Below are 17103 nucleotides of genomic sequence, written 5' to 3' on the forward strand. Positions count from 1 at the left end.
AGGTCCCCAGTTCAGTGCCTAGCACTCACATAGGAATTCAAGTACCAGGAGATCTGGTGCCCCTCTGGCCTCTGTGAGCACCACACATGCATGTGGTGCACATGTACACACATGCAGGTAAAACACTCACTTATGTACATAAAATAAAACAAAAACATTCTAAAACAGGGAAAGAGAGAGAGAGGAAGGGGAGTGGGGAGAAGAGAGACCATCTCCCCCTTGAGGCTGTGCAAGTGAGTTTAAGAAATGGCTGGGAGCAAGGCTGTGAAGGGTTGGTGCTAAGTAGCTATGGATCTAGGTATCTCAGCATCTCTCCCAATATGTGCATTGCCACAGTAGGTGGTGACTTTGGACCCTTCTTGCAATAGGGTTTGTGGCAGCCTCTCTCCATGGACTTGGCTCAGTCTAGAAAATGAGACTTTTGACTTTTGTCATTTCTGTACCAACTAACCAAGAAACATGGATAGGGCAGGAAGTGTCCTTTCTCTTCTTTGCTATTTTCCTGGTAAATAATTGGTGCTCAATGAGTGTTTATTGGCTGGCTGACACACGAAGGTTGAATGAATCAGTGCCAGCCTGCAAGGCTTCCATGCACATTTCTCCAGCAGACCCTAACCAAATCTCTTTTTCTTTCCTGCAGCCCGCCCCGAGGATGTTGGCACCAGCCTCTACTTTGTAAATGACTCCCTGCAGCAGGTAACCTTCTCCAGCTCTGTGGGTGTGGTGGTGCCCTGCCCGGCCGCGGGCTCCCCCAGCGCGGCTCTTCGATGGTACCTGGCCACGGGGGACGACATCTACGATGTACCGCATATCCGGCACGTGCATGCCAACGGGACTCTGCAGCTCTACCCCTTCTCCCCCTCCGCCTTCAATAGCTTTATACACGACAACGACTATTTCTGCACCGCGGAGAATGCAGCCGGCAAGATCCGGAGCCCTAACATTCGCATCAAAGCAGGTGAGGGACCAGACACCTGCGCCTTGATGGGGGCTCCCTGTGAGCTCTGCACACAGAATGGGGGAGGCAGGCTGGCATTGTGAGGGTGTATATGTGGTGTGCGCACGAAAGCTTGAAAGAAACAATTACCTAGGGTTAGCTTGGCCATCTACTGTGGTGCTTGGGCACATCCAAAGTGAGTACCTATCTCTCTACCATGCACAGCACTGCCCGTGAGTTAAATGACAGAGTGCACATCACTGAAGCAGGAAACTTGCTCGAGCTTCATTTTCTCAAGCCTCCTGTACTGGCTGATTTTGTGTGTCAACTTGACACAAGCTGGAGTCATCAGAGCGGAAGGCACCTCAGCTGAGGAAATGCCTCCATGAGATCCAGCTGTAATGCATTTTCTCAATTAGTGATCAACTGGGAGAGGGCCCAGTCCATTGCGGGTGTTGCCATCCCTGGCTTGGTGATCCTGGGTCCTGTAAGGAAGCAGGCTGAACAAGCCATGGGAAGCAAGCCAGTAAGCAGCTCCCCTCCATGGCCTCTGCATCAACTCCTGTGGCCAGGAACCTGCCCTATCCCTGTCCTGGCTTCCTTTCCTCCCCAGTTTATTTTTGGTCATGGTGTTTTGCTGGAGCAATAGAAGCCCTAAGACACCTCCTCTCCCTGAACTATATCCAGGAAAGTGCGTGCTATCCGATGAAACTGAAGTAGTTTCCCGAAGGTTCAGCTAACACCCAGCACAGGGCTATACCCACAGCACCTCGGAGGTCCCCTCTTGTCTCTCTGGTCTCTGTTCTCCTCAGGACAGCCACTCTCCTGAGCCGGAATAATCTGGATGTCTTGCTTTGTCATGCTTAACAAAACGGGGGCCTATATTCTGACTTTTCTGGAATCTTCAGCTCACTGTTCTCATCACGGAAGGTCACTCGTTATCACTCATGCATGGTATTTAACCATGTAACTAGGGCGCACGCTCTTTGTCCATCCCACTGTTGATGAACATTTGAGCGCCAAACAACTCAGAGCACTGTCATTTACGTACAGTTCATGATGGAAAGTCTTAGCGGTGAGAGAGCCGGATCTCGGAAGAGTCTGTGGAGGCAGAGAGGCAGGGGTGAAACCGAAAGTCTGATCTCAGTGGGGCAGGCCTGGAAGTGAGCAAGTGGCTTTGATCGGCTCTTTTGAACTAGGACATCACAACACACTCTACTTCTGATACTGACAGGAAGTGCCTCAGAGAGCAGCAAGGCACCCAGGTGTGGGCACTCTCTTTCTTACAAGGCAATCTGGGTGCAAGAGGCCAGTCTATCATGGCACGCGAGTGTGTCTTCTGTCCTGCAGCTGTGCTGGCCAGGTCCAGGGGGCAGGCCTAGTGACAGGCCCTTCAGGATGAGCTCCTGAACTCTGACCTCTCACCATAGGACTTCTCACAAGAACAAGGCTGCAAGGGTCCAAGCCCAGAGCTGTAGGAGAGTGAGGGATGGGCCCTGCTCCCCCATGCCCTTGTGTGACTTGGGGGTTAACTGTTGGCCATGCCGCCGGAGCAAGGGTTCTCTCCCATGCTTCTGCAGGTGTCTCTTCTGCATTGTTTGGCCCCCAATACAACCCCAAGTGTTGAGCTGGAAGTGTTGAAGCCTGGATTTAAGTTTAGTTCTAGCCTCCATATCTAGGAGCCCTGGGAAAGACCATCATCGGGTATACTCCTCTCCTCGAGTTAGAATTTGGTCTTCACAGTAAGTCTACATAAGGTTTCTTACTGATGAGGAGGCCAAATCAAAGAAGTAATTCCCATATGCCTGGTCTTTTCTATGCTGCTCCACAGATGAGGAAATTTAGGCTCACAGGTTAACTGACCTGTATCCAACATCCCCATGCTGCTCAGAGGAGGAGTGGGGCCTGCGTGTCTGACACACGTGTCTGATACACCTTGGCTGCCTCTCTAAGATACCCAGGATTGGTGTGAAACACATCTTATCCTTGTCCTCCTCTACTCGGGTCAGCTCCCCGACCCCATGAGGCTCCTTTGTGAGATTGGATGGAGGCAATGCTGCCAGACCTAAGCGAGGGCTGGACCAGAGCCCGATGGCCAACCTCCCCCCTCTCTCTCTTTTCTTCCCTTCCCTCCCTTCTTTCCTCTTGCCCGGAGATGAAGAAAGATGAAGGCCCGGGGAGGGCCAGGTCCACTGGAAACACAACCAATTAAAGAGGCCCTTGACAATGTCAGAGAGGCTGCAGGTGCACTGCTTGCGGGGAGGATGCCAGGGCCCTGGGTATCACCCTGGCAACCATGGCAAGGAGAGCAGAAGGGCATGTTGCCCAGGTGTCTGCTGGGGACAAGGTCAGTAGGTAGTGGGAGCTCTAGACTGTCAAACTCTGCTTGTCGGAGAAGGGAGTGGAAGGAAAAAGTGAGCTCCTGGTTAAGGCCGAGCTGAGAAAGACAGGGGGAGGCAGAGGTCTTCATTCCACTCTTAAGGTAGGGCCAGTTCACCTGCAGGATATGACACGTGAGTGGCTGCAGGCGACGCCATGTGAAAAATGAGCGCAGGGTTGGGAGCAGACAGGAGTCGACTCTAGAGGGACAGATGGCCCTAAAATCAGGACCAAAGTTGGGACAGGATAGAAGCAACAAGAGGTTGGAGGGCAGTAGGAATATGAGGACTGTACCTGGGTCTCAGACAACCCCGGTTTCAATTATTCTTTTCTACTGCCCATTGGATGCCACCAATGCCATGAAGAACTCAATTATCTGAACTACATTTCCCAGGATACATTGAACTAGCCCCATATGGTAGTTAGCTCATATAATCTGGATTTCATTTTGGGAAATGATGGTCACTGTTCTGAACCCACTTGCTGTTCCCTTTCACCACCACCATGACCTTGTGACACCCCTTTTTCAATCTCTCACAGTTTTCAGGGAACCCTACACCGTCCGGGTGGAGGATCAAAGGTCAATGCGTGGCAACGTGGCCGTCTTTAAGTGCCTCATCCCCTCTTCAGTGCAGGAATATGTTAGTGTTGTGTCCTGGGAGAAAGACACAGTCTCCATCACTCCAGGTAAGGAATCATGGGTGGCGGCTGACAGAGCTGCCCGGGTGGTGGACGGTGTCTGAATTGGTCTATCAATGGAGCAAGACTGTGACAATGGCTTTAGGGACTGATTTGTTACTGCTCTGTGGAGTTTTGGCAAACGAGCATCTTTGGCATCCATCCGATCATCTCTGTGTGGGATGGTCCATGTGTTGAGGCCTGTGCTATCGAGGACGGTCCCACAGACACAGGGTGGGAGGCTGCTGTTGATACTGGGGCTTCTCTTGAACTTGCCCTGACTTATGAGAGTCGTTGGTAATCTCACCTGTGAAGGGTGGTAGGAGAGACAGGGCACATTTGTGCTCTGTGTGTGACTAGGGTAATGAGGCTGGGTATCTGAGGAACCCGGCCTAAGGAAGTGTGCATAGAGGACAGAGTACACGTGTCTTCTCTGCGTGACTAGGGTAATGAGGCTGAACATTTGGGGAATCAGGTCTAAGGAAGTGTGCATACAGGACTTCTGCTTTCCTGTGAGTTGGTTGAAATGCAAGAAGACCCGTCGGTGACTGACATTGGAAATGAGCTAGCACTGTGTTGGAGTCTTGGAAACCCCTCATTGGTTCATTTTCGCCTGGGAAGGATTGTCCCTCCAACAGGAAACAGGTCTTGGAACCTCACAGAAGGACCTCTTAAATCTTTATTCAACCTTCAAGGATCAAATAAAAACCCCACCCCATCCCTTCATCCCCCACACCACAGGGGCTCCATTTTCCTCAAGGTTCATCCTTAACTTCCTGTAAAGTGTAGCATCCCGACCAGTGCTCTTTAAGCAGGCTGTTGGCACCCAGGTTCCCAGCCAGTTGTCTGGAATGATCCGTAGCCTTCGGAGTGAAGTGAGGATGAGAAGCCTCTGTAGCAACCTGTCATAGAGGAGGATTCTTCATCTTGGTGAGCCCCCTCCACCTCGAGATGTGAGCAGCACCTTTGAAATAGGTGTGTTCCGGTCAGCTGAATTCAAATCACTCAGGAGCCAGCCTTGGTCTCAGCACTGACCAGAGCTCTTTAGATGGTTCTAGGGTACAGCAGGGTGAGACCTATGCTTACATGTTTGTAGCTAGCATGGCAGATGTTTAAAAAAAAAAAAGACATAAGCATGTGCCTTGTTCTCACAACTTTCCTTCTCTCAGTTCCAAGCAGATGGCCAGGCCAAAAGATCTCTCAGTAGCAGACAGGTTAGCAGCCTGGTAGGATGAAGGCAGACTCCACGCTACTTACAGATTCCTTCTCTCCTTTTTGGAAAAACGTGAGTTAATAGGAGCTGCCTGGAAGGAGAGCCTCTGAGAAATAGACAAAGGAAAGAGAAGGAATCTGGGGCTGGGAATGGTACTGTGAGTATCTATGGAAAGATTTCTTGTACTTCAGGGAGCATCTGTGGGAGCCCTTCAAGGCTGGGACTGAGGTCCCAAACGAGACATGGTAGACACAGCCAAAGACCCAAAGACGCCATCCAAGTAGGGAGCACAGGTTAGCAGATGCTGCACATCTCTGGGGAAGCTTCCGAAACGATAGACACCGGGGTTCCTGTATTTCTAGAAAAGTCAGGTTTAAGGCATTTAAAGACCAGTAGGAAATGTAGTACTTCTTACACACTTGCGTTTATGGATGAAGCATTGTGTCCATTAAAATAATAATTATGTTATTAAAACTTTTTGAGTACTCGCTATTTTTCTGGCACCAGGCTAAGACACCTTAATTCATCATATTTTAGCCTCGCACAAAGCCCAGAAGTGAGTTTTCCTCTTTCCACTTACAGAAGAGAAAAACCTAGTCTCAAAGAAGGAACTCAGTTTTTTCCAGGTCACGTGTTGATCACTCAGATGAGGCTTAAACCGAAGCAGGATTTCCCCCAAGCTCCTGCTTACCCCTGTGTGCACACAAATGTGCCCAGCTTCTCTGAGGACCATGAAGCTTTAACAGTGTGCTCTAGGCCGTGAGAGCTTTGGGGGAAATACTCCATGCTGATTTTTAAAGGGATGGTTTGATAGAACCAAATGCAGGTGATGATAACAAACCTAAAATCTGGGACCAGACTGCCTGGGATGGAAGCTCACCCCGTGGCTACGAGCTGGGTGAATTGTTGTCATACATAGGGCCTGACTTCTTACAACTATAGAATGGGTTTATAGGGCTGGAATAAAAATATACAGTGTTTAGAACGTTGCCTGCCATTCTGAGGATATGCTGAGTTGTAGCTGCCGTTGTTTAGGTACAAGACAGAGTCCTTTGATGTTTGCACTGGTCCCTGGTGTGGTGTGTGTATTCCTGCTGTATAGCTGACCTTGTATCTCATTCCCAACTGGCTCTCCTAGGAATGAGAAGAGTGTTGTGTTTACGCGTGCATCCTCCGCTCCTAACACACTGAGCCCTCTGTACTCACAACAGTAAGGGCTCATTCAGTGTCCAGTGAGGAAGGAATGGCTGCTTGAGAGTTCTGAGGGATTCTGGGAGGCAGTCGGGACAGATGGAGACGCGAGGACAAGCTGGTGCAAACCAGGTAGCCAGAGCAGAGCAGTTAGGGAGGGAAGGTTAGCTAGCTTGTGTACCCAGGAGCTGAGGCAGCAGCTCCCCCAGGCACCCCTTGTAGTTGGTTCTTCAGAGCTGTCTTTGATGTCAAGACCAGGCTGGTAGCCCCAAAGGGCATAATTACCAGAGAAGTGGCCTTGATGTTAATCTGTGGGACTGTGTTAAATTTTGGTAGACTGCCTTTCTTTTCTTTGGTCTTGGAGAATTTTCCTCTTCTGCCTAGCCTTCCAGCTCCAGCCATAGTCATTCTAGATCCTTCTCTAGCTATTTGTTAGGTCCAGGGGCAGTCTTCCCAATACGTTGAGTCTAACTAATATGCCCCTGAGGGAAATCCAAGAGAATGGGAGACGGTGGGGCTTGGCAGCATCTGGTCTCTGAAGGAGAGGACCAGAGATTGGGGATACATGCCACATGCTTTAATTTTGGAAAATGTGAGTAGTTTATAAAATTTTATGAAATAGGGCTTTTATACCCCCCATGTTCTCACATGCCCAGTGTGCATACATTCTGTATGTTTAGGCCCGTGTTTTGTGACAGCAGGATGCCACTTCTTTGCATGGCGGAGGCGATAATCTGGTCTGAACGCGGAGAATGGAAGCCGCAGTGTTAGCATCTGGAGTAGGGATCCTGTGTTAACTGCGGTTTCTGGGTCCATGGGGCTAGTCTCTAATGTTCTACACTTCAGGGCCAGCAGGATCAGGTGCTGGAAAGTCAAAGGAAAACCAAGACGCCGGAATGGACCAGTTGAGGTCTCAGAAAGCATCCTCTTTAGGAAAAGCATGCATGTACCCCAGGAAGAAGGGCCTGTTGGCCACAGAAAGGGAGCAAAACCTCCTGTGCCTCTTTCTGAAGGAACCTGATGTTTAAATAAGCTCTGGGATGGGAGCTGAGGATTTGCTCAGAGGCTGCCCTTCTGGGCTGGCCATGCTGTCTTGCAGCTGGCCACCCAAGCCCTATCCAGCTTTTTATTATGATTTCCCAGAACTGGGAGAAGCTAGAAAGACAACCCAGCTAACTATTGCTCCCATCTCTGCTTGCCTCCCCAGCCTCTCCTCCCTTCATCTGTGTGTTGGTTTTCAATCTTCTAAAAGTGTAAAATCTTTGACCTGCCAGACTCCTACCCCAACGTTCCTCCTAGAGTTCCGTGTGTGTGTGTGTGTGTGTGTGTGTGTGTGTGTGTGTGTGTGTGTAGAAAGATAAAACCATTGCTTCAGAGTGGGCAGGGTAGGCATAAGAGGACTAAGAGCGGTATACAAACAGGTTAGAATTAAGGCCTTCAGTGAAGCCAAGATGTGGTTTAATTTCCCATCTGCATGATCACCATTACAATGCATGTTATTGGATATAAAGATAAATCCGGCCCTGTTCCTAATAGCTTTTAATTTCCACCAGACCTGATTATATCGATGCAGGCTCCTTGTGGGAGTTTCCCAGCATGCTCTTCCCCAGCATCCTGACTGGCTTTCTTAGCCCCAGTGGGGAGTTTTGGACACAGCTCAGATGCCAGCCAGATGTATCCCCTGCTGCCCTGGAAGATGAGCCTGGCTGAGCTGCCTTGTTAGTGTGGATTGGGGCTCTTGGATGCTAGGCTGTCACTGGGCCTTGGTCCAGCATGGGGGTATATCAGGGACTCTGCATCTTGGGGGAGGGGACAAACAGGGACAAAGGGAATCTGTTTGGCAGGGGATCTCTCTGAAAAAAGCCCTTGCTTCAAGGATTCTCATCAGACAATGCCTTGCCCTGGTAACCACCTTTGCCCACAGGGCAGTGTAAGTCACCTTACCAGACTTCTAAACTTTTCTAGTGACTGGTCCCAGACTAGAGGGTCTCAAGGTTTTCCACGGACTTCCCCATCTTTCTCCATTTGTCTCTGATGTTTTCCTGACCTGACTTATCTACCCATGTCTTCTTCCTATCACGGCCCTAGTCATCCTTTCTCCTGGGACTTGGTGCCCATGTGTTCCCTTCCATGAGCCTACACCACAAGCCTGACGCAGATGTTATGGCTCCTTTGGCTCTGTTCCCATTATTTCTAACCGTCTGCACAGGAGGGTGTGCGTTTTTCTTTTCCCATCATTTTATCCCCGGGACCAGCGTAACACTGCAACAGAATGATTAAAAATAACAAGATTAAGGGTGATGCCCATCATGTATGGAGCCCTCTTTTTGGGTTAGGCATTTCATGTATTCTACCGCTAATCCTCACAATCACCTTTTAAGACAAATCATGCCCCTCCCCTATTTATAAATGACAATATAGAGGCTCGTGGAAGTTAAGCATCTTCCTTGTGGCCATACAGATGATTGGGGAGGGGGTGTTTTCTGGAGTATTCTGCTTCCTGCTGATTCTCTAGAGCAGGTTCCCCAGAAGAAGTCTTCTATGTTGTCCTTGGACTTCAATCCAGAAGGGAGAGCCTGTTCCTGACTCCTGAACTTGCCTGGGGACAGAAACATGTCACTAAGTACCCAGCTCTGACTGTGTGTGCAGTGACCAGAGGCTCTGGCCTTTCTGATAGAGAACAGACTTCTACCGTGGAGACTAGTGGACAAGATAGTCGTTCTCCCATGAAGGCTGTGGTGGGCACCAGCTCTTGGTTCTAATGGGAGACATAGGGACCTGAACCCTGACCCTGGAACTGAGCCCTGACCTTCTGCCTCAGCTCTGATGTCTAGAGATCCCAATGCCCTAAACAGATGTAAGCTGGCTTTGGCTCTGGAAAGTATGGTGACCTTAAGGCAACTTCAGTCCTGTGTGTCTTCTCTAAGTAAAAAGGCTGCGAAAGGTTGGACACAAACACGAAAGGGATAGTGGTTCCAGGACACCATTAAGAGGCCATAAGTAGGCTACAAGTGAGATTCTGGAATTACAGGGTTGGAGAGGGTCCTGGTGTTGTGGGAACTCCTTCAGCCAATAGCCTTTAAGATATGGCCCACTTTGGGCGTGGTCAAATGTAATATATATACACACACAGATGTAAAAAAATGTACGCAGCTCCTTAGCTGCTGGATTCAGTTTCTGTTCCCAATTCACACAGAAGACTGCTGATCTGTGAGTCTACCTCTAAATAAAGAAACCTTTATTATACTACTTTATTCCAATCACAACAGACCGGCACCCAATGTGGGTCACAAAGCTGAGCCTTCTTGGTGACTGGTGTGAAACTCAGGTGTAGACCTCTGCTCTCAGACCAGTTTCTTGGCTGCACATGTTTAGGGCACACAATTTTAATGACTTTTGGGGGTTTTTATTTATTTGTTTGCCACAAGCTCCCCACTTTCTTTGTCTAAACTCTACCCACCATCCAAAGTGTTTTCAAATAGCCCTCTGCTCCAACTGCTGCTGAGATGAGGTCTGATCACCACCCAGACTGCCCTCTTCCCGGGGACGCCCTTCCACAGTCTCCCCTAGCCTTATCATTGCCGTTGTTGCTCATTAATGGTGTTTTAGGACCCGTGTCTCCCTCCTGCAGGGGCATGACACCCTCTAGGACATGTCTTTACCCAGCTCCTTTGCTCTGGTGCTCAGGGGAGGTGCTCAGCAATGAGCATGAAGTGCCTGCCATAGCTCTGACCATTGGAAGAAAAAAATTGAGATGTCTGCCCAAGACTGCCCAGCAAGTGGGTGACATCGGCAGGATGTGCCAGGAGAGGAGGTCAGCCTTGAGAAAGTTACAAAGGCATGCACAGGTGACCCAGATCCTGTTTTGGTTTGGTTTTTAACTTAAATATTCTATGATTGTATCTGGTCAGTGCGGGGGTAAACTGAATGCCTGGGTATGTGGTGTTACACATCTCTGACTCCTTTGTGCTTGGTTGTCACCTGTTGCAAACCTGGGAACAGAGGACATCAGTTCCTTCGCTGGCTCTGTCTGCTCTGTGTGCTCAGGCCCTAATTTAGGTGTAAGTGTTCCCTCTGAACAACAGTCTATATCACACCACTGGGTTATCCTGTTTGCTCCGTAATGGTTATTGTGCCCATTTTGCTTATGAGGGTGCACATCTAGGTTTAGTGACTTGTGTGGAGAGAAGAGAAATTAAAGGGGTGAAAGTTGATGCATATTAAACTGCACACCTATAGGGTCTTGTTGTAGTGATCACAGGTCATCTTGTTCCATTCTTCTGCTGAGGCTGAGGGATACACCTCCATTTGTGGATTTAAAGAAGATGGCATCAGAGAGACCAGGCAGTTTGCCCCAGCACACACAGCTTCCACCAGGCGAAACCTGAAACTCTTGTTCCTGGACCCCAAGCTCCTTCTTCGTGACAGTGACTCTGGGGTTGTCTAGTGCCTTCCAGCAATCCCTTCTGTGTCTCTTTGCTTTAAGGAAGAAGGAAACACTGAACTCAAATAGTCCTAAATTCTTTCCTCAAGTACAGAGAGAATGTCCTATCTTCTGAAGTCTTTAAACAGATTTGTCAAAACTGGGCATGATGACATATTCCATGGCATTTGAGAGGTGGAGACTGAAGAATCAGGAGTTTGAGTCTAGCCTTTGCTGCATGAGATGCTGTCTCAAAAAAAAAAAACCCAAAAACAAAAGAAGACCCTTAAATTCAACACACTTTGCATGTTAGAGATTCAAAATACCCCCAGGGACCACAAAGGCACACTTTCCCCGGTTCTGTGGCCCGCAGTGACGGATAAGCACAATAAAAATGGATAGGAGGCAGTAAATGGGCAGTGAGCAGCATCTGTACACTCCTGTGATATGCTCTCTCCCGGGGTCTTGTCGTTTCATCTCCATGTGAATCCTACCTAGCAGGTTCTATTACTACCCCTGTCCAATGTCAAGGGTCTGAGACGCATGGAGGTCGGCCACCTGCCTCAGGCCTCTGATAGGGTCTTCAGCCAGCATGGTACAATTTCCCTCATGGGCTCCCTCGCCATCTGTGTTCAACACTGCCTTTTTCTGCACTGCTCTCAGTGCAGAAACCAAGCCCATTTGCAGTTATCCTATCTCCGAGCCCTCCCAACCACATCTGTGTGAGACACAGGTTTAAGGCACTCACTGAACAGTGAACCAAGGCTTGGGGTGGGGCTGTAAGGCCTTCCCGAAGTTGCGCCACCAGGAGGAGCTCAACTGGACTCTGGTTCTGCAGCCTTTATCCCGGGAGCTCTGGAGGCTCCCGGGGACTCTGTCCAATATCCCAGCAGGCAGCCTGTTCTGCAGTCATTCGCCAGTTGGTTGGTTCCAGAACCATCAGCCCGGCTCCCCAGTCAAGCAGAAATGTCTGTGTTCGCAGGTGCCTCTGGCGGTGTGTGCATGTGTCATGTTTTGCTTTTCCACTTAGTTCATGGCAGGCGCTGCATTTCCAGAGCACCCACTGGGTGAATTTCAGCGGATTTAAGGCAGTTGCCGGCAAACGCGCTGCCCCAGGATCACGCTGCGACAGTGGACACAGAACAAGCAGCATTGTTTGGTTAAGTTGGCACCTCTGTAAGTTACCCTGAAATCAGAGCAGAATTCTTTATAGAAGGTTATCCTATACATAAATCATCATTAGACCACCTCATTTTTGTTTAATGCCTACCTAGCGGTGCTGCAGTCTAAAAATGTGTGTTTAGTGAAGTCAAGGGTTGCAGGGAAATTATAGGGTTTTCAAAAACCCATTTGCTTTGCCAGTGCTCACATCAGAATCAATCTTACCTTCAGTCCTCAATCGCATTGCAAACAGGCAGCATTGCTTGCCGAATCCTGGCACTTAATATAGGGTAGCGTTTATTCAGAAGGAGCCAACAGCGCTTGCAGAATGGCGAAGCTATGTATAGATGCCACTTCCTGCCAAGCCTGTGATTTTGAACTCTGTGGCGTATCCATAAGCTGTTTCTGCCATAGCGAGAGCCGTAGCCTCGGCCACGACCACAGCCACAGCCACAGGCTCCGGCCACATAGAGATGGTGCCCGGGTTGTGAGTGTTAAGGACGAGTGGGCTGGGCTGAGGGTGGGGGTGACATCTGTAAGGCTGTGTATCAGCACACAGTAGGCACTTGGACAATATAGCCAGGGCAGTGGCTGGCTCTCTGGTCTGGGTAGGAAAAGAAGTGGGTTCAAGAGAAAGGGTGTGTAGTGCTGCCTGGCCCTACAATGGCTAGGATGAAGTCACTGCTCCTTTGGACCCCCAAAACCAGCAGGGCTTGTTTGGAGTCTCTAACAGGATGAAGCTGTATGGCAAAGAGTGTAGGGTTAGGGCTCAGGGATTAGGGGTCAAATCTGACCCGACTCGTCACTTTCCATAAACGGCTGGTAGAGCTTCACAGTCATCCGGTCTTTGGCTTGCTTGCTTTTGGTTTGTTTTGTTGTTTTGAGACAGGGTTTCTCTGTGTAGTTTTGGAGCCTGTCCTGAAACTCTCTCTGCAGACCAGGCTGGCCTTGAACTCACAGAGATCCACCTGCTTCTGCCTTCCAAGTACTGAGATTAAAGGCGTGCGCCACTATGCCCAGCACAGTCTTCTGTTTCAAGGATGATAAATTACATGCTTTTTTTTCTGTATAGGGGAAATCTATTCTCCATATATGTGACATTTTTTTAATGCAGATCTGTTGTCTACAGAAAGACATTTTATATGCAGAATGTTGACCCTACCCCATCCATGCTCCACCCCATCGTTGCCCCCACCCTATCCGTGCCCCACCCCATCCATACACACTCTACCCCTACTGATATCCCCATCCACACACATCCCAACCCTATGATCCTCTTCCCCCAGTTAGGGTCTACCTCTGGAAGGTTGCACATCCTCCCTCAACATCAGCACCAGCTGGGGACTAAGAGTTCAAACACAGGAGCCTGTATTCAACCCTATCACCTGCCTGTAGGTAGAATGGAATGCAGTGGAGAAGAGGAGGGCCACAGTGCTTTGGACCAGGCCTCTAAGCTGGAGATATGTTCCTCTAGCTTCGGAGGCTCTTTTCTCTCACTGCAGGGTTACAAGGTGTGGGACTGAGAGTACTGTCTCATACCCATGCCTTTACGGGCATAGAATCTGAGTGAGCAGAGAAGACAGCCGAAGAGGCTGAAACGGTGAAAGCGAGGGGCCCTGAAGATGGTGGTGGAGCAGGGCTGGGGTCTTGGACTGTGAGTTAGCTGCTGCCCTGATATTGTGGTGCCAACAACTAGACAATGAGCGAGCTGACTTTTCCAGCAGTTTTGTGGGCTCTCTGAGACTTTGTGTAGCAAGCATGTTACTTCTTAAAGCACATGGCAGAAGTCTCCCTGAGGAAGATGCAGACTTGGAAAGAGATGGCACTTAGACAGGGTCTCGACCCCTTTGGCAAACCTCTATCTCCAAAAATATTTACATGGCAATCCATAACAGTGGCAAAATTGCAGTTATGGAGTAGCAACGAAATCATTTTGTGGCTGGGGGACACCACAACATGAGGAACTGTACTGAAGGGTCACAGCATTAGGAAGGTAGAGACGCAACATTCTAGAGTCTAGAATGTTCCAAAGCACACCACTACAAGGCTTCGTCTAAGGAAGCTGGTTGGAGAGGCCTCCCTGGAGATGTGGCTGGACATAGCAGGCTGTGGCTGTGTGGCACCGTATATTGCTCCAGTTCCTTCTCATATGTTGGCATAAGCAACCCCAACTGACTGAATTTTTAGTTCATTATTTAAGCTGGCAAATGTTTCTTGAGCACTTCCTGTGTACAAGATGCTGTATTATGCAGACAGTGATTCCCCGGGGTCTTTGCTTGAGGACCCCAAGGGATTGGGGTGGGGGAATTCCTCTTCCCACACACCCAAGAAACTCAAAATGGATATGTAGGCACATGTATAAATAGTATGCACAATATAATTTGTTCATATTGAATATGTATGTGTGAGCATTCACACACACACACACACACACACACACACACACTGCTTCTACTTTGTCACCTGCCTAGAACTCTAACAATTCCCAGAGCAGAGACCTGAGAGAGACACCGTGGTTTTCTGTCATGTTAAATGGCATCTTGGAGCCTCCTTCTCGGGGTACAGTTCATGAGCTAGGGGCTGGGAGGATTAGGCCTTGCCTCGGACAAAGAGGTCAGTCCCCATCCCGTCCTCAAGTGTAAATGTTCTGGATTTTCTGGATATCTTTGCTTCATTATTTAATGGGGCCCATTAGGCAAAGAAGGGTGGGCAGAGGACTGGGCACAAGAAGGGAGCACTAATTCTGTTTTTGAAGGACTTGCTGTCTGACAGACAAGATGAACTCAGGATACTGATATTCCCCAACTCGAGGCAGTGTGCGATGAGGTGTGAGTGACCTTAATTTCTCTGGTTAGGGAGGCATCTCTAATGTTCGGATAAGGGACCTTTCCCAATGGGCCTGCAGAATACATCCACGGGGTAGGCTGGTTTCCTACAGGGGAGAGTTGAACACCTGCCAACTGTCAACTATAGAGTCACCTGGGAGCTTCCAAGAGCACCAGTGTCTACACAGACAGACAGACACACCCATGCCCATGTGTGCACACGCGCGCGCGCGCACACACACACACACACAATCACAGTTGAGCTTCAGGAAAAGAAACCACAGGAGGAAGCTCCTGGGGAGCCCTAAAGCATGGCAAATGCTTGGGGAACAGTCTGGCTTGACTGGATCCCAGGAGTGGTCAAGAGTGGGGGTGGCTGATTCTGCATGAGCCTATGTGATTACAGGGCCATGGGGAGCCACTGAAGATTTGAGTGGGGTGGGGGATGTCCAATGTTTTTTTCCAGGAAAAGGGAGATGGTCCTCAGCCTGAGGTGCTGGAGTCCAGGACTGCCTTTGAATTTCCCAGAGATTATTGCAAGGCATTCTAAGGGAGGTGGGACATGTATCTACCTTTCTTCTACACCCCACACTTCCATCCTGCTCTAGTCCCCTTCTTCATACTCCCATATCATTCCTAATCCTAGAGCTAGAACTCTGACATAATCCTCAAGTCGGAAGTGTTTGGAGCAGAGATGTTGTGGGGCTTTTCCTGGGGAGTCATGATAAAGGTCTAGTCATTCCATCAGTGACAGACCAAAGGAAAGGCGGCTCCCAAGTCTAGTGAGTCAATGAGTTCATGGGGTTCCTTACAGGAGTATAGGTGACTCAAAGCCAAGCTTTAACACCCCAAAGATACAGCAGCATGAGTGATGACTCAAAAAGTTGCATCCCCAGCACAACTTGTGAGCAGTTTCATGGAAGGGTCTCCTCTCCATAGCAACTGTTCATGACTTGTGGAACCTCCAGGAGGAGCCTTACACGGCTTTTTGCTTTCTGAGCTTCCTGAATCTCCTGGGTTTCCTGAATCTAAAGAAGGAATGCTTCAGTTCTAAGGAACCGGCGAAACAGCAACCAACTTTGAGTCACAAATAGAAAACTCCACACCTGGTCCCCTATATGGGTCTCAGCACAAGACAGTCATGCTAGAAACACTGTGTGAGATTGCCTTCAGGTTATGAAGACAAGGTGTGCTTGAAACAGAAGTGATTTTAGTACTTAGACTTGGGTCTCATCCTGGAGAGACCTCACTGTATGTACACAAATATCCCCAAATCTAAAACATTTGGTCTCCAGACACTTAGCCTTTGGGAATGAGCTAGGCTTTATTGTGCTCTTACAGCCTGCACCATAGTTTGGTACATATTCAATCTGATTTAATATTAAGTCTGCCAAACATAGAAGCCAGTCCCTTCATTTACAGATGAGCCCACGGAGACCTAGCAACTACTGTATTTCTCTAATTCCCTGAAAGGGGCAGGCCTCAGGGACGGCTTCTGTGCTGAAGTGAGACCCTCTTTGGGTGTAGGCGTAGGCGTGAACATCCAGAACATCCCATCTGCCTCCTTACGATGGGAGTCCATGATTAATGAAGATGTGCTTCGTCAGTCTGTAGACCACAACTAGCTAAAGAAAACAGTAAAACTTCCACATTTTTCTCCTGACCAGGTTCACCTCTTCAAAGCCCTTTCAGGCTGTCTGATCTCATTTGATATTTTTATTTTTGTAGATGAATGACTGAGACTCAGAGAGATGTCTTCCATGATGCCAGGGAGTAGTGGCAGGATGGGAGAGGAGGTGGTTCAGAATTGTATGGGATTTGGGGCTATCATAAAGCACACAGCACTTGCTGTGGGACAGGCTTTGTCAGAACCGCTTTATCCAAATTAGCTCTGAATATTTAAAGAAAGAGAGGGGCCAGTGCACACACTGATGTACCCACTTTGTCTTCCTGGGACCTAGGTTTCTGAGGGCATCTCATCTCATAAGATATTCCATTGGGGCTACCCGGTACTTGGCTCCAAGGTCCTCCATAGGGCTGGATGGACCATACGCAGGTGGTGAGCAGAAGAGTAATACAGAAAATAGGCCTCAGATCTGGACTCAGTCCCTACGATGCGGCTGGGCATCAGTACCACTCTCAGGCCCTCAGTCTGAGCTTGCGCAGGTTGAGGTTTGTGGTGTGAGGCTGGGACTAGAGGGAGAACTCACACCAGAGGCCAGGTGTTCTGTATGACCTCTTTCTGTCTGTTCTCCATTTTCTCCTTCTCCTTTGCATGGTTCCTTCTTGTAGTCAC

General features: G+C 49.1%; 1 protein-coding gene across 2 annotated transcripts in view; it reads left to right on the top strand.

Moving 5' to 3' along the window:
- Nucleotides 1–17103, top strand: part of Dscaml1 (DS cell adhesion molecule like 1) — a 326833-nt gene that overhangs the window by 16230 nt on the left and 293500 nt on the right. For both annotated transcript variants that reach the window (XM_041638638.1, XM_041638639.1), the window contains exons 2-3: nucleotides 641–958; nucleotides 3857–4003. In XM_041638638.1, the coding sequence (XP_041494572.1) occupies nucleotides 641–958; nucleotides 3857–4003 (465 nt within the window). The remainder of the gene's footprint in view (nucleotides 1–640; nucleotides 959–3856; nucleotides 4004–17103) is intronic.

Source organism: Microtus oregoni, unplaced genomic scaffold (genome assembly GCF_018167655.1).
Source record: "Microtus oregoni isolate MIOR12 unplaced genomic scaffold, Mior012 000055F_ref0000237, whole genome shotgun sequence".
Classification (NCBI taxonomy): domain Eukaryota; kingdom Metazoa; phylum Chordata; class Mammalia; order Rodentia; family Cricetidae; genus Microtus; species Microtus oregoni.